The 13,574-nt window shown below is 45.9% G+C and overlaps 3 protein-coding genes across 5 annotated transcripts in view; all 3 read right to left on the reverse strand.

Moving 5' to 3' along the window:
- Positions 1 to 13,574, reverse strand: part of LOC115408404 (GTPase IMAP family member 7-like) — a 693,369-nt gene that overhangs the window by 651,061 nt on the left and 28,734 nt on the right. The gene's annotated exons all lie outside the window — the stretch shown is intronic.
- LOC115408329 (uncharacterized) overlaps positions 1 to 13,574 on the reverse strand; it is a 197,142-nt gene that overhangs the window by 140,648 nt on the left and 42,920 nt on the right. The window lies entirely within an intron of this gene.
- The window catches only part of LOC115408414 (GTPase IMAP family member 7-like), a 46,226-nt gene that overhangs the window by 22,110 nt on the left and 10,542 nt on the right, over positions 1 to 13,574 (reverse strand). Inside the window, exons 2-4 of one of the 2 annotated variants that reach the window (XM_030119171.1) lie at positions 13,349 to 13,527; positions 11,636 to 11,681; positions 6,601 to 8,522 (exon numbers count right to left, since the gene is read on the reverse strand). The exons of the other annotated variant lie outside the window; for it this stretch is intronic. Coding sequence (XP_029975031.1) covers positions 7,432 to 8,522; positions 11,636 to 11,681; positions 13,349 to 13,527 — 1,316 coding nt within the window. The 3' untranslated portion in view covers positions 6,601 to 7,431. Of the gene's footprint in view, positions 1 to 6,600; positions 8,523 to 11,635; positions 11,682 to 13,348; positions 13,528 to 13,574 lie in introns of those variants that run through there. 2 annotated transcript variants of the gene reach the window in all.

Consider the following 13,574-nt stretch of genomic DNA (forward strand, 5'->3'; position numbering starts at 1 on the left):
GGTTATGAAAACCCATGGGCCCTGTTGGGGTGAAATCCTGTACCACCACCACACTGCCGAGAATTTTTGTTTGTTTGTTTAAATCCGAGGCGGAATGAGCAGCAGCTGCCTCTCTCCAGTCAGAGGCGCTGCTACTGGCTCGGGCCCCGAGCTGAAGGGGGCCCCGACAGACAGCTGACATCAGTCAATTTTAATGACAAATTTAAGGCGCTACACTGGACGCTGCAACGACAACGTGTCGAAAATCCCCCGCATGGGGCCCTTTTCCGAGTACTCACCAGTTAGTTTCTAGAAGGGGGCCGGCGGAGAAGACGGCGGATCTCAATCAATTCAATCAATTTATTTTTGTATAGCCCAGTATCACAACAACAGTTGCCTCAGAGGGCTTCAGGGGATATCAGCGATTACATTACAATGACACGTCTGGAACCTACCTAATGGGGCCCCACTACTACCCGGCTTGCATCAACGTGCAGTCAGTGTTGCTAAACACACTTTTTTCGGGTGAGGATAGAGCGTCTCGCTGTCGTTGTCGGCCACCGCCGACATGTTTAGTTCACTCGTGACGCTCGCTAACTGGGAGCCACGCTAGCTAGGAGCCGTGCTGCTACCGCTGCTGCTGTGTTTATATGTGAGGGGAGGGGGAGAGGTGGGGGGGCTGCAGGAGGGAGACGAAGCAGGGCGGAAGAACAGGAGCGGATTTTGAAAATACACTTCAACAAGTCGAATCAAATCAAATCAAATCAAATTTTATTTATATAGCCCTTTACACACAAAAAGTGACCAAAGTGCTTTACAATGAGATAAAAGCAATAAAATCATAACAAAACAAATAAAACGGATGGTACAAATTGAAATTTTGTCCATGATCAATTAAAAGGAGCTATGAAAATAAAAACAGATAAAATACAATTAAACCAAAGAGCCACTGTGCTACTGAGAGTTAAATGCCAGCCTGAATAGATGAGTTTTAAGCCTGGGTTTAAAAAGGCCCAGGTCAGTGATGGTTTGCATGTCGGGGGGCAGTTTGTTCCAGAGTCTGGGCCCAGCAACAGAAAGCGCCCGAGCTCCCCAATGTTTATATCGGGCTCTAGGGACTTCCAACAACAGCTGGTTTGATGACCTCAAAGCCCTGTTTGAACTGCAAACTTTGAGAAGCTCTGTAAGGTATGGGGGAGCAAGGCCATTAAGTGCTTTAAAAACAAAAAGTAAGGGCGAATCCCAATTCTCTGCTTAATCCTCAATCTTACTCCTCATTCCTCAAAATGCGCGCTCCCGTGAAGTTAAGTGGTGTCCCATTCCTAAACAAGTTGAGGAAAGGAGCGAGACTAAGGGACGTTATCTCCCTTAATTTTGAGATTCTACCAGACCTACCTTGGAGTTAAGGAGAACCCAGAATGCTTGTTAAATAGTTCGTTTTGCTGTTATTTTATTAATAAAAAATGGTGTATATTACTTTGGGAGTAGTTGTATTAACTTTCTATCACAGATAATAAAGGCTATTAGAAAGAAATCAAGAAAATTCATTAGAATGCATTTATTAACAAGGTCACACATGCAAAATGTTAACCATTTCTAATGCAGGGCGCATTACTTACAGTTATAAAGGGCGTTGTTATGGATCATTGACCAAAATTATCACTGCTGCCACCCCCACCACCCCCCACCACCATCGCGCTAAATTCTGCAGCGCCTTGACAACGGAGAGGGGAAAAAAACAGCGGTCCACGCGTGTGCGCTCCCTCTCTCCTTCGGACGGTCCAAAGAAGCGTCGCGCGAACCACTAGCACCCTCCCGACGGTCCAAAAACTCCCCGCCGCGCGCGCTCCCCCCTGGCTAAACTTTTTTGCTGCAGGAAACGCTGCACTTCTGGCTTTCTTCTACCCTCTTGCGCAGTGCTGCCCCCTGTGGTCCAAGGACGTAACTGTCTTGAAGGGTTGTCCCATTTCCAAGTGACATTACATTCCTTAACACTTGTTTTTAGGAGGCACTTAATTTGAGATTGAGGATCAAGGTTGAGGAGTGAGGATTAAGCAGAGAATTGGGATTGGGCCTAAGAGTTTAAAATCGACTCTGAAAGAAACTGGAAGCCAATGCAGTGATAGAAGAACCGGGGTAATGTGCTCACGGCGAGGCGTGTTTGTTAGGAAGCGAGCTGCAGCGGTTTGCACCAGTTGGAGGCGATTCAGGCGAGACTGGGACACTCCGATGTAAAGGGCGTTACAATACAGGACTGTCTCAGAAAATTAGAATATTGTGATAAAGTTCTTTATTTTCTGAAATGCAATTAAAAAAAAAAAATGTCATACATTCTGGATTCATTACAAATCAACTGAAATATTTCAAGACTTTAATTATTTTAATATTGCTGATTATGGCTTACAGCTTAAGAAAACTCAAAAATCCTATCTATCCAGAATGTATGACATTTTGGTTTTTTTAATTGCATTTCAGAAAATAAAGAACTTTATCACAATATTCTAATTTTCTGAGACAGTCCTGTAGTCTATTCTTGAGCTGATAAAAGCATGGATTGTCTTTTCCAGGTCAGAGCGGTTTAAAAATGGCTTCACCTTGGCTAGGAGGCGCAACTGATAAAAACTCGCTCGGACCACACTGTCAATCTGTTTGTCAAATCTAAAATCACTGTCAAGAAGAACACCAAGATTTCTTACAGTAGGTTTAAAATGATCAGACATCACAACAAAGTCTCCAGGCAAGGAGTCACCAAATAAGATGCAGTCTGTTTTTGCTTCATTAAGATGAAGGAAATTCTGACATAACCACTGTTTAATGTCAGATATGCAGCCCATTACTTGTTTGACAGCATCACTCGTATGTGATGACACAGGCAAATAGATTTACAGGTCATCTGCATAACAGTGAAATGATAATTTGTGATGGGCAATTATTGATCCCAAAGGCAGCATGTAAACAGAGAACAAAATAGGACCCAAAATAGAGCCCTGAGGCACTCCACATGTTAACGGGGCAACAGAAGAGGACAAACTGCCGATCCTAACAGAGAAACTTCTGTTTGATAAGTAGGATTTAAACCATTTCAACACAGTACCACGAATGCCGACCATCTCTAGGCGCGACAAAAGAATACTGTGATCAATAGTGTCAAATGCTGCTGTTAGATCTAGTAGTACCAGAACAACAGGACATTTAGCGTCAACAGCGAGGGCGATATCATTGTGAACCTTCAACAGGGCAGACTCTGTGCTGTGTCTTGACCTAAAACCAGACTGAAATTTCTCGAGAATAGAGTAATGATCTAGAAACACATGGAGCTGTGTGAAAACAACTTTCTCAAGAACCTTTGAAATAAAAGACAGATTAGATACTGGTTTAAAATTAGATAAGATACTAGAATCAAGCTGAGGCTTTTTTTTAGCAGAGGTCTGACAACAGCATGCTTAAAAGCATCAGGGACACATCCAGAGTTGAGAGAAGTATTAAGATCAAGAGGGAGGGCCCCACAATGTTAAAAACCTCCTTCAGCAGTTTGGTTGGAAAGATGTCTAAAGAGCAGCTGGTAGTCCTCATACCGTTTACAATGTCTGTGAGGGACGGAAGTGAGGCAGGCTCAAACTGATTGAACACTGCTGGGTATGAGCTCGTCAAATCAGACTGGTCTGGACAGTTGCCACTGCTGCACAGGGCTCTCACAGACTTCACTTTGTCCATGAAGAAGTGCAGAAAGTCCTCGCAGGTAGAAACAGTGGCGTCTCTTAAAGATGATATATGAGGGCTCACCACAGAGCTGATGGTACTGAACAACACTCGAGGACAGTGAGCACTTGCAGAAATAATATTAGACAGGAATTGGGACTTTGCCTCTGTCACTGCCCTCTGGTACTGGGTGAGACTATCCCTCAGCATCTCCAGTGATTCGTGTAGTTTGTCCTTTTTCCATCGTCGTCCGGCCTGACGGCAGCGCTGTCTCAGGGCACGTGTAGAGTCATTCAACCAAGGGTCAGCTCTTGGTCTGGAGGACCTACACTTGAAGGGAGCTATTAAATCCAAAATGCTGGTGCAAGTGGAGTAGAAAGAAGACAACAGGCTATCCGGATTAATATTATCAGAAACAGGAAGCTCCATGTCTATGAAAGCAGCAGCAAATTCCCCTGCCGTTGAAGAGGTGATTATCCAACGGGAAGAGGCGGGGACAGGGGCCTTACAGACAGGTGGAGGGGTGAGAACATCAAAGATGACAATCGAATGATCAGAGATGGGCGTGTCTGATATTTCCACTATAGACACAGGCAAACCATAGGAAATTATCAAATCCAACGTGTGCCCGCCCTTGTGTGTGGGCCCATTCACAGACTGAGTTAGATCAAAAGATGATAGCAGGCTTTTGAAATCATCTACCTGCTGATTGGATGGGCAACAGACGTGTATGTTAAAATCTCCACAAATCAGGATGTATTCATATTTGGGTGCAACTTCTGCTAAAAATTCAGAGAATTCCTGGATAAAAACCCTGTTGTGTTTCGGAGGTCGATATACAACAGCACAACAGATTGGAGAAACAAGGTCCAATATAAACAACTGCACTTCAAATGAGGAATAATTATTTGCATGTAAATACTTGCATGCATAGTTATCCCTAAAAACCGTGGCCACGCCCCCTCCAGTAGACGCCTGCGGGGTGCTAAAAAAAGAGCAGCAAGGTGGGAGGAGCTCCGTAAAAAGACTGTTATCATCATGTTTTATCCAGGTTTCAGTCAACAAGAGGAAATCCAACCTGTGGCTCTTGAAGAAGTCCTTTAGGATGCAGGTCTTCTTTGAGAGAGACCTCGTGTTGAGAGAGCAAAGCGCAGCGTGGAGCGGCCTTTCTGCTCAGAACCAAGAGCAACGGGATGCAGGTTTTTCTGTACGGAGCCTCGCCAACAGACGCTGATGCGCCGCGGGCAGCTGAGTTGTCCATGATCCTCGGCGGGGACAGGTGACCGGAGCCACCGGACCTCTGAGGAGCGCCGCACGGTGAGACCGAGGTATCTGGGAGGGATCCGCGTGACAGGGTTGCACGCTGAAGACCGCGCCAGTTAAGTCCTTAGGCGAACAAGCACACCACCTCTTCTGCCCCGCTTTCTGCTGCGGCGTTTGTGTGGCAGCGGTGCGGGTAGGCGCTGCAGATAGTGAGGCAGAGACGCCAAGAATGGCGGTAGCGTCTTTGACTGATCGCTACAGCCAGAGATCGCGGATTTTGTCACGGAATCACGAATATCCAGAAGGGTCTGGCGATCATACAACAGTAGTGGTGACACACGTTCAATAAAAACAGTTGGAAACAGCAGTAAAGTTAAAATACTGCGCAGAGGTAGACGGCCAGCCGGATACAGTGGCGCCATCTTAGAATTTGCCAAGATGAAACAAGTTTCAAGTGGCACTAGATCCTCTATGCGATATTATCATGTGCGCATTTTGAACACGATATTGAAATTTCATTTTTTTATACCACGATTATCGTCAATACCGGTTTACCACGACAGTCCTAGCTGGAACTCTAGACAAGTGAGCAAACACCTATGTGAAGTTTTGATGCCAACTTTAAACTGATGGTTTAGCAGAGTAGCAGAATCGACAAACAACTGCCAAGCAGCCAAGACATATTTGACTGAATTATTAATGCACATCAAGTTGAATGGAACTTGAATTTGATGTTTATAAAGTTGTTTACATCATTAAAGCAGTTATTGAACCTTTGAGGGTACTTATTTGTTGCTTATTCACTGAGTCACAGCCTCAGATTTTGAGAAAGAGAATATAGTTTAATACTGCAGTAACGTTTCTTGACCTTAAATCACACGAAATGTTGTCTCTGCTGTGAGCTTTTTCTAGAATAATTGTACATAAAAAGTTGTTTCATGAGTAACTTTATTGTCTTCAACGTCTTTTTATTTTCACAAAATTTCACAGTGCGGTTCTTTGACTCTGAGCCGACAAGTGGCGTTGTCCAATCCAGCACCCCACCAGAAAAAGCGAATACAGTCAAATTCCGGGAACTTTTGGGTACGCCCTCGTAAATAAACATATAAAGCAAATCAAAAGTTCTTTTCCAAAGACCAGTGTGGTATTTTGTTGTTTACCTTACTGACGGTTTCGGCAGCTGTCAGCTGTCTTCTTCAGAGTGTTTGCCACGTGACAGTCCAAAATGCATAATAGTCCAAAAAGGTTCATTGGTCTTCCAAGTAATAATCCAAATCAAAAGTTCTTTTCCAAAGACCAGTGTGGTATTACCCGCAAGTCATCACGTGACAAACACTCTGAAGAAGACAGCTGACAGCTGCTGAAACCATCAGTAAGGTAAACAACAAAATACCACATTGGTCTTTGAAAAAGAACTTTTGATTTGGATTATTACTTGGAAGACCAATGAACCTTTTTGGACAACCATATAAAGCGCCCGGTTTCAGAACATGTTTCTATCACATGTCTCAATCACTAGTTTCTACAGTCGTGCTGCTTCACCAGACTCTGATTTTCACATAAATCATCTGTTGATTTTATATTACGAGTTAAAGTGTTGCATAAATCGCCCTATCACAGCACCTCCTCTGTCCTCGTGATGCGGTCACATGACGGGCTGGACCAATCACATTTACATCAGGTTTCAAATATTCAATGTGGAGACGTCCTGCTGGACTCGCTGAAGTCTTCAGAACGGGATTATGGAACTCTATGGGTGACGTCACGGAAGCTCTGTCATTATATTTACAATCTATGACTCATTCATTTTCTACCGCTTCTCCCCTCTCGGGGTCGTGGGAGCCGATCCCAGCTGCAGTGGGCGAAGGCGGGGTAAACTCTGGACAGGTCGCCAGTCTGTCTCAGGGCTGACATATGTACAGACATAAAATGATTCACTCACACATTCATACCTAGGGGCAATTTAGGGTGACAAATTAACCTGACTGGCATGTTTCTGGACCGTGGGAGGAAGCTGGAGTACCCGGAGAGAACCCACACACACACACAGGGAGAACATGCGAACTCTACATAGAAAGGCCGGTATTTGAACCCAGGACCTTCTTGCTGTGAGGCACGAGCGCTAACCACTGCACCCTCGTGTGGCCCGGTGGTAACAAAAACATATTTCTCTTTTTCTGAATCAAGTTTATGAAGATCCTCTGGTCTCAAGGATGGAACCTCTCACCAGCAGGGTAACTCAAAAAGAAAGAATAATTGATACAAACAGAAAACATGGTGGTAATCTTTCAATGTGGAAATTTGTGTGCTCCATTTAAACAGTGGAAGACTGAGGAAAATAAATAAATGAATTTTAAAGTAAATAACTGGTGAGATGTGGACATGTAATGTTTATGACGTGGCTGTGTCTAACCTAAAGAAGTGAGGTGGGTCAGTATGAACGTCTTTTCTTTCAGCCTTTCTTGTGTGACCTTCTCAAAGCATATCTTCTTAAGACAGCATTACATTTCTTCTTTCTGTTAAAGCTTCCTTCACCTTTTTCACTGCATCCAACACTGTCTCTGCTTCCTTAGCTGCTTCATATCCAATAGCACCACCCACGAGTCCCCCTGCTGCAGCCGAGACTACGGCAGCTGCTTCGACAGCTAATGCTGCAAACCCTCCTGCCGACACTGCTGCAGATGCTGACACTACTGCTGACACTCCTATTAACCCATTAACTTCTTTTACAAGGTTTTTTGTTTGAGATATTTGTGTCACAGCCATTGTAACTAATGTAACCAGAGCCGCCATGCCAAAAAAAGCTCCCAACAAAGCCCCCGTTGTGACCCCGGCCAGTTCAATCAGAAATCTGTTTGCCACGTGGCGTCTGGCCTGGTTTCTGATCTCCTCTGGTGGCAGGTCTTCTGGAGATGACTGCCTGATTTGCTTCTCCTCTCTCTGGATTTCTCTCTCCACAGCTTGCAGCATGTTGTTGGTGTAGCATTGGCCGTTTCTTTCCACCGTTAGCTTGTCGATGGTCTTCAGTAACTCTTCCCTCTGGAAGTGGTTGCTCTTGTAGTCGTTCTGCAGCGTGTTGTCTTTCCAGTATTTGTTGTCGAAGACATGGCACCGGCTGCCGCACCTCTTTACCAGGTCTCTCAGCTTTTGATTCTCACTGATGAACTCCTCGATTTTCTTCCGTTCATTTAACTGGTCGCCGAAAGTGAAGACGACCACGGCGTGTTTGAGAGCATCTTCAGAGAAATACTCACATATTCTGCTGATGACAGCTTGCTCCTGCTCTGAGAATCTCTCAACTCTCAGAACGATGAGAAAGGCGTGAATTCCAGGAGCACACTCTGTAATGCACTTCATGATCTCAGGCTTCAAAGCTTCCTCTGTCTTTTCTGTATCAAACAAACCAGGCGTGTCGACCAAAGTGATCTTTCTGTCACTGACATCTCTGGTTTCAGATTGACATGTGGCAGTTCCAGAAACAGAAGAATGATGTGCAGTGAACAAGTCCTGTCCAAGTATGATGTTAGCGAGGCTGCTTTTCCCACAGCCAGTTTTTCCCAGCAGGACGATCCGCTTTGACTCTAAGGGAGAAAAAAGACTCTGATCAAGCATATCTGAATCTTTAATCATGTGTTTTATTAAAGCAATTCAAAATGAAGTAAAGACGGACTGCAGTATGGTTACAACAGCCCCTATGATGAATACCAGAACAACAACTGCGACGTCACCTGCTATGGCGCAAAAAGGGCCCCACCCTGGAGCCAGGCTTAGAGGTTGGGACTCGAATGCATGCGCCTGGTGGCCAGGCATTTGCCCACCTGGCAGGTCTTAGCCTGAAGGGACAACAGAGTTCCGACGCACTCACCCCCCGTCGAGGGAACCGTAGAGGCTGGGTGCAGTGTGGATTGGGTGGCAGCCGACTGCAGGGTGCCACGCGACTCGGTCCTCAGACAAAAAGACTGGCTCTTGGGACATGGGATGTCACCTCATCAGAGGCGAAGGAGCCTGAGCTTGTGAGAGAGGTTGAGAGGTACCGGCCAGATATAGTCGGGCTCACCTCCACACACAGCCTGGGTTCTGGAACCCAATCCCTCGAGAAGGACTGACTCTCCTCCTCTCTGGCGTTGGCCGTGGTGAGAGGCACCAAGGTTGTCAGGGTTTCCTTAAAGCTACACAGCTCAGCCGCCATGTGTTTCATCCCGCGCATTCCAGGTGGGCAGTGTTGAAGAAACCAATTCATTGAAAATAATGATCTATCTGTTATGTTTGGAATGCGCCTGGGATGCGCCAGTGTGGAAACAAGCGCTCCCGCCAATGCGGAAGTGAACTAACGCCGCCCGCCACTCGTGATGTAGGAGGACAAAACAAGCACTCCCACCGCCGCCCCTCGCCACTGGCCACCACTGGGTATGACAGATTTCCCAGAAAGCCTTGCAATTGTCAAAACAATTGTCGCATCTGCCGTCGTCATCGGCAGCGACGACTACTGATGACGTACACGATTGTCGAAGGAGTTTCCCAATTCGGAGGGGTTTACTTTCGGCCCTACTCCTAAGCACTCCATTTCAAAGGGGTAGGGCTAAGGGGTAGGGCTACAAAGAGAAATGGGATTGGACCTAAGTCTCTGGTTGTACAGGGACTGTCTTGGTTGATATCTGGGGACAGTACCTCTGGACTGGCAAACAGTAGTGGTGGTTCTCCTTTTAAAAATGGGGACTGGAGGGTGTGCTCCAACTATAGGGGGATCACATTTTTCAGTCTTCCCGGAAAAGTTTTTTCTTGGGTACTGGAGAGGAGGATTCGACCAATAGTCCAACCTCGGATCCAGGAGGAGCAATTCAGTTTTTGTCCTGGTCGTGGAACGCTGGACCAGCTCGAGACCCATAGGCTGCATAGAGTTGGCCCAACTAGTCCACATGTGTTTTGTGGACTTGGAGAAGGCGTTTGACTGTGTCCGTTGTGGTGTCTTGTGGGGGGTGCTTTGGGAGTACGGAGTCCAGGGCCCCTTGGACCGTCCGGTCTCTGTATGACCGAAGAAGTAATTTGGTCCACATTACCGGCAGTAAGTCAGACCTGTTATGGGTGCATGTTGGACTCCGGCAGGGCTGCCCCTTGTCACTGGTTCTGCATGTGATTTTTATGGACAGAACTTCTAGGTGCAGCCAGGGGCCGGAGGGGGTCCAGATTGGGGACTACAGGATTTCATGTCTGATTTTTGCAAATGACGTTGTCCTGTTGGGTTCATCCAATCCTGACCTACAGCATGCACTGGAGTGGTTTGCAGCCAAGTTTGAAACACTGGAGATGAGGATTAGCACCTCCAAGTGCAAGGCCATGGTCTTCAACCAGAAGAAGGTGGTCTGCCCTCTCCAGGTTGGCAGAGAAACTGCCCCAAAGTGGCGGAGTTTCAGTATCTTCTGGTCTTGTTCATGAGTGGTGGAAGGATGGGGCATGAGGATGACAGGCGGATCGTTGCTGCGGCTGCAGTGATGCAGTCGTTTTATCAGTCCATTGTGGTGAATACAGAGTTGAGCTGACAAGACAAAGTTCTCGATTTACTGATCTTTACTCCTACCCTCAGCTATGGTCATGAGCTTTGAGTCATGAGTGAAAGGACAAGATCCTGGGCACAAGCCGCTGAAATGAGCTTCCTCCGTAGGGTGGCTGGGCGCTCCCTTAGAGACAGGGGGAGGAGCTCAGTCACCAGGGAGGAGCTCGGAGTAGAGCCGCTACTCCTCCACATTCAGAACAGCCAGCTGAGGAGGCTCCGGTACCTCTTTAGGATGCCTCCTGGACGCCTCCCCGAGGAAGTGTTCGGGGCATGTCCCACCGGGAGGAGACCCCAGGGAAGACCCAGGACACACTGGATAGACTATGTCTCTTGGCTGGTCTGGAAATGCCTTGGTATCCTCCAGGAAGAGCTGGAGGAAGTGTCTGGGGAAAGGAAGTCTGGACATCCCTACTTAGACTGCTGCACCCAAGACCAGGTTCCAGATAAGTGGTTGACGTTGGATGGATGGATTTAAGTTTGCAACATGCAGTGTTGCAGTGTAAAGGATAAGACGGGTGAGGTTTGTGGGGCCAAGAGCAAGTACAAGCATAAAAGTGGGGTGGGGAGAGGGAGAGGAGAGAAGCAGGAGCACGGCAGACTATTATATACAATTCACAGTAACATTAGGGTGGGGGAGGAGGTGTGACTGCAGTTGGATAGTAGATTAATATGTTCAGTAATTATGTTATATACATTATATTAATTATATTATTTTATAAAACACATCTTGCCTTGTTGTGGACAGGAGGCAGGAATTTATCTCATCAAAAAAGGTGATTTCTGATGAAATCCCAAGTGGATTGCCTCGCATGACTCTGTATGCATGAGTAATGTAATACTATGCAGTCATCTGCAATTATCCGACTCATCATTATTCAATTTCCTACAACTGTGTACTATCTGGTATGATTACGCAGTGATCATGCACATTTCTGGCTCTTGCGAATGCTGGGAATTGATCTGGGACTGTTCACATGTGAACCAGTCAGTCCACCACCAAAAGTTAAACATGTTAAATCTTTTAATGTTTTCCGTCTGAATGTGGACTGTGTCCTATTGATTCTAAATCATTTCGTAACACATTTCTTAAATCCACATACCAGACAGTTTGGCTGTGGGTGTGAAAGGGGATTCAGGACCTACCTTGAACCTGGTTTTGATCAATCTCGTCTTGAGAAGACTTGAAGACCTGTTGGCCCAAGTTAGTGTAAAGTGTTAAACCATTGTGAGCTGATGCTGTTTGCAGGACTCTTTATGTTTAGTCCAGAAAATCTGAATGATTAGCTTTTTCAAGATCATTTTTTTCCTCTTTCAACTTGCAAACATTTCATTCAATACAAACCAAGGCTGTAAAAAGAGAATATTTTGTAACTGTGATTATTTGCAGCATTTCTGTAGTTCATCAAAATTAATCACTTTTTATGATCTTTAAAATTCTGTTATTTTTCATTTCGAGGCAGTTGTAAGCCCCTTAAAGGAATACTCCGAAGACTTTGGACCCACGCCATTTCCCTATCATTTACAAAGTGAGATAAGCTCATAAATACCTTATTTCTGTCTGTGTGTCCACCGGCTGGCTCCCAGCTGTTAGCATCGTAGTTAGCTTAGCTCAACTGCGGGAGGTGAAGAGGAGACAGAGCCGGACTGACGAAAGTGGACAAAATCCTCCTTCCAGTGGTCCAGGGGATGGCGTATTAGCACATGAATTAAATCCGAATGGTTATAAAAAATTTTAAAAGACATGTTTTCCTTTTCAATCCTTTAAAATAGCGTGTTGATACACACAGACCTGCACAAGCATAGTGCTCCGCGGAAGGATATACCGGAGCACAGCGGCTGAGTCTATGGGTTCTACTGCTGTGCTCCGGTACATCCTTCCGCGGAGCACTGCGCATGCGCAGGTCTGTGTGGATCAAAACGTAATTTAAATGGATTGAAAAGGAAAACACGCCTTTTAAAATTTTTTATACCGTTAGGATTTACTTCACCTACTAATACGCCATCCCCTGAACCACTGGAAGGAGTATTTTGTCCACTTTCGTCAGTCCGGCTCTGTTTCCTCTTTACCTCCCGCAGTTGAGCTAAGCTAACTATGATGCTAACAGCTAGGATCCAGCCACTGGACGCACAGACAACAAAGATATTTATGAGCTTATCTCACTTTGTAAATGATAGGGATAGAGCGTGCGTCCAAAATCTTCGGGGTATTCCTTTAAGCATTTCTTACCAGAGTGTCTTAATTTAGAGTCATATAAATACAAAGAAAGAATTTATTTTTCACCTTTTTCTTTCAAAATAAAATGCCATGTAGATCCACTAGTATACTTCAAATTTTTCAAAGGTGCATTAAGTCCCCCCTCACCTTTTAAGAACGTTGCTCAGGTTACCAATTTGGGAGAGTTTAGGTAAATTCAGACAGTTTTGGGGCATTGCACCTGGTGGCGCAATGTGCATGGCTGGTGTTGCACTGGTGGCACATGGTGCACCACGCTGAATGGCCAGTGTTGCATCTGTCACACACCTCGCATGGCCTGTTGTGGGCACATTAAGTATGGCCGGCAGCGCAGACATGAAATTTGATAATATCTCCAGAACGGTGAGGTGTACACCGGGTCAGAACAGCCAACCTGATAACGTCCCTGAGAACAGCGTCTTTGACCATGTTGACTGGTCTGCAGTCAGTTTCCACCCATTCAGTGATCTCGTTAGTTAGCTTCGTCAGCGTACTTTCATCCACAGGTCTGCAGCAACTCTCACTCTCTAAAACTGTACTTTGGTAGAACTGAGGCGACCTGGGCTGAGGTGCATCGGCTGTGTCAGAAAAATGTGCTTTATGGTAATGAGACGTAGACTGACCTGGGCTGGACTGGTGGAGGTGGAGGTGGAGGAGGGGGTGGAGGAGGTGGTGGAGGAGGGGGTGGAGGAGGTGGTGTGTCCAGAGGTTTGAGGGTCCGGACTTTCCCTGACAGACAATGTCAGACTGTCTTTTCCAAGCTGTATGACATGCTGAGTCTGCTGCAGCACCGACTGTTGATCTAACACAGAAGGGGTCAGATTAGTCATTTCAAGAAAGACATGACGG

Source organism: Salarias fasciatus, chromosome 3, assembly GCF_902148845.1.
Source record: "Salarias fasciatus chromosome 3, fSalaFa1.1, whole genome shotgun sequence".
Lineage (NCBI taxonomy): Eukaryota > Metazoa > Chordata > Actinopteri > Blenniiformes > Blenniidae > Salarias > Salarias fasciatus.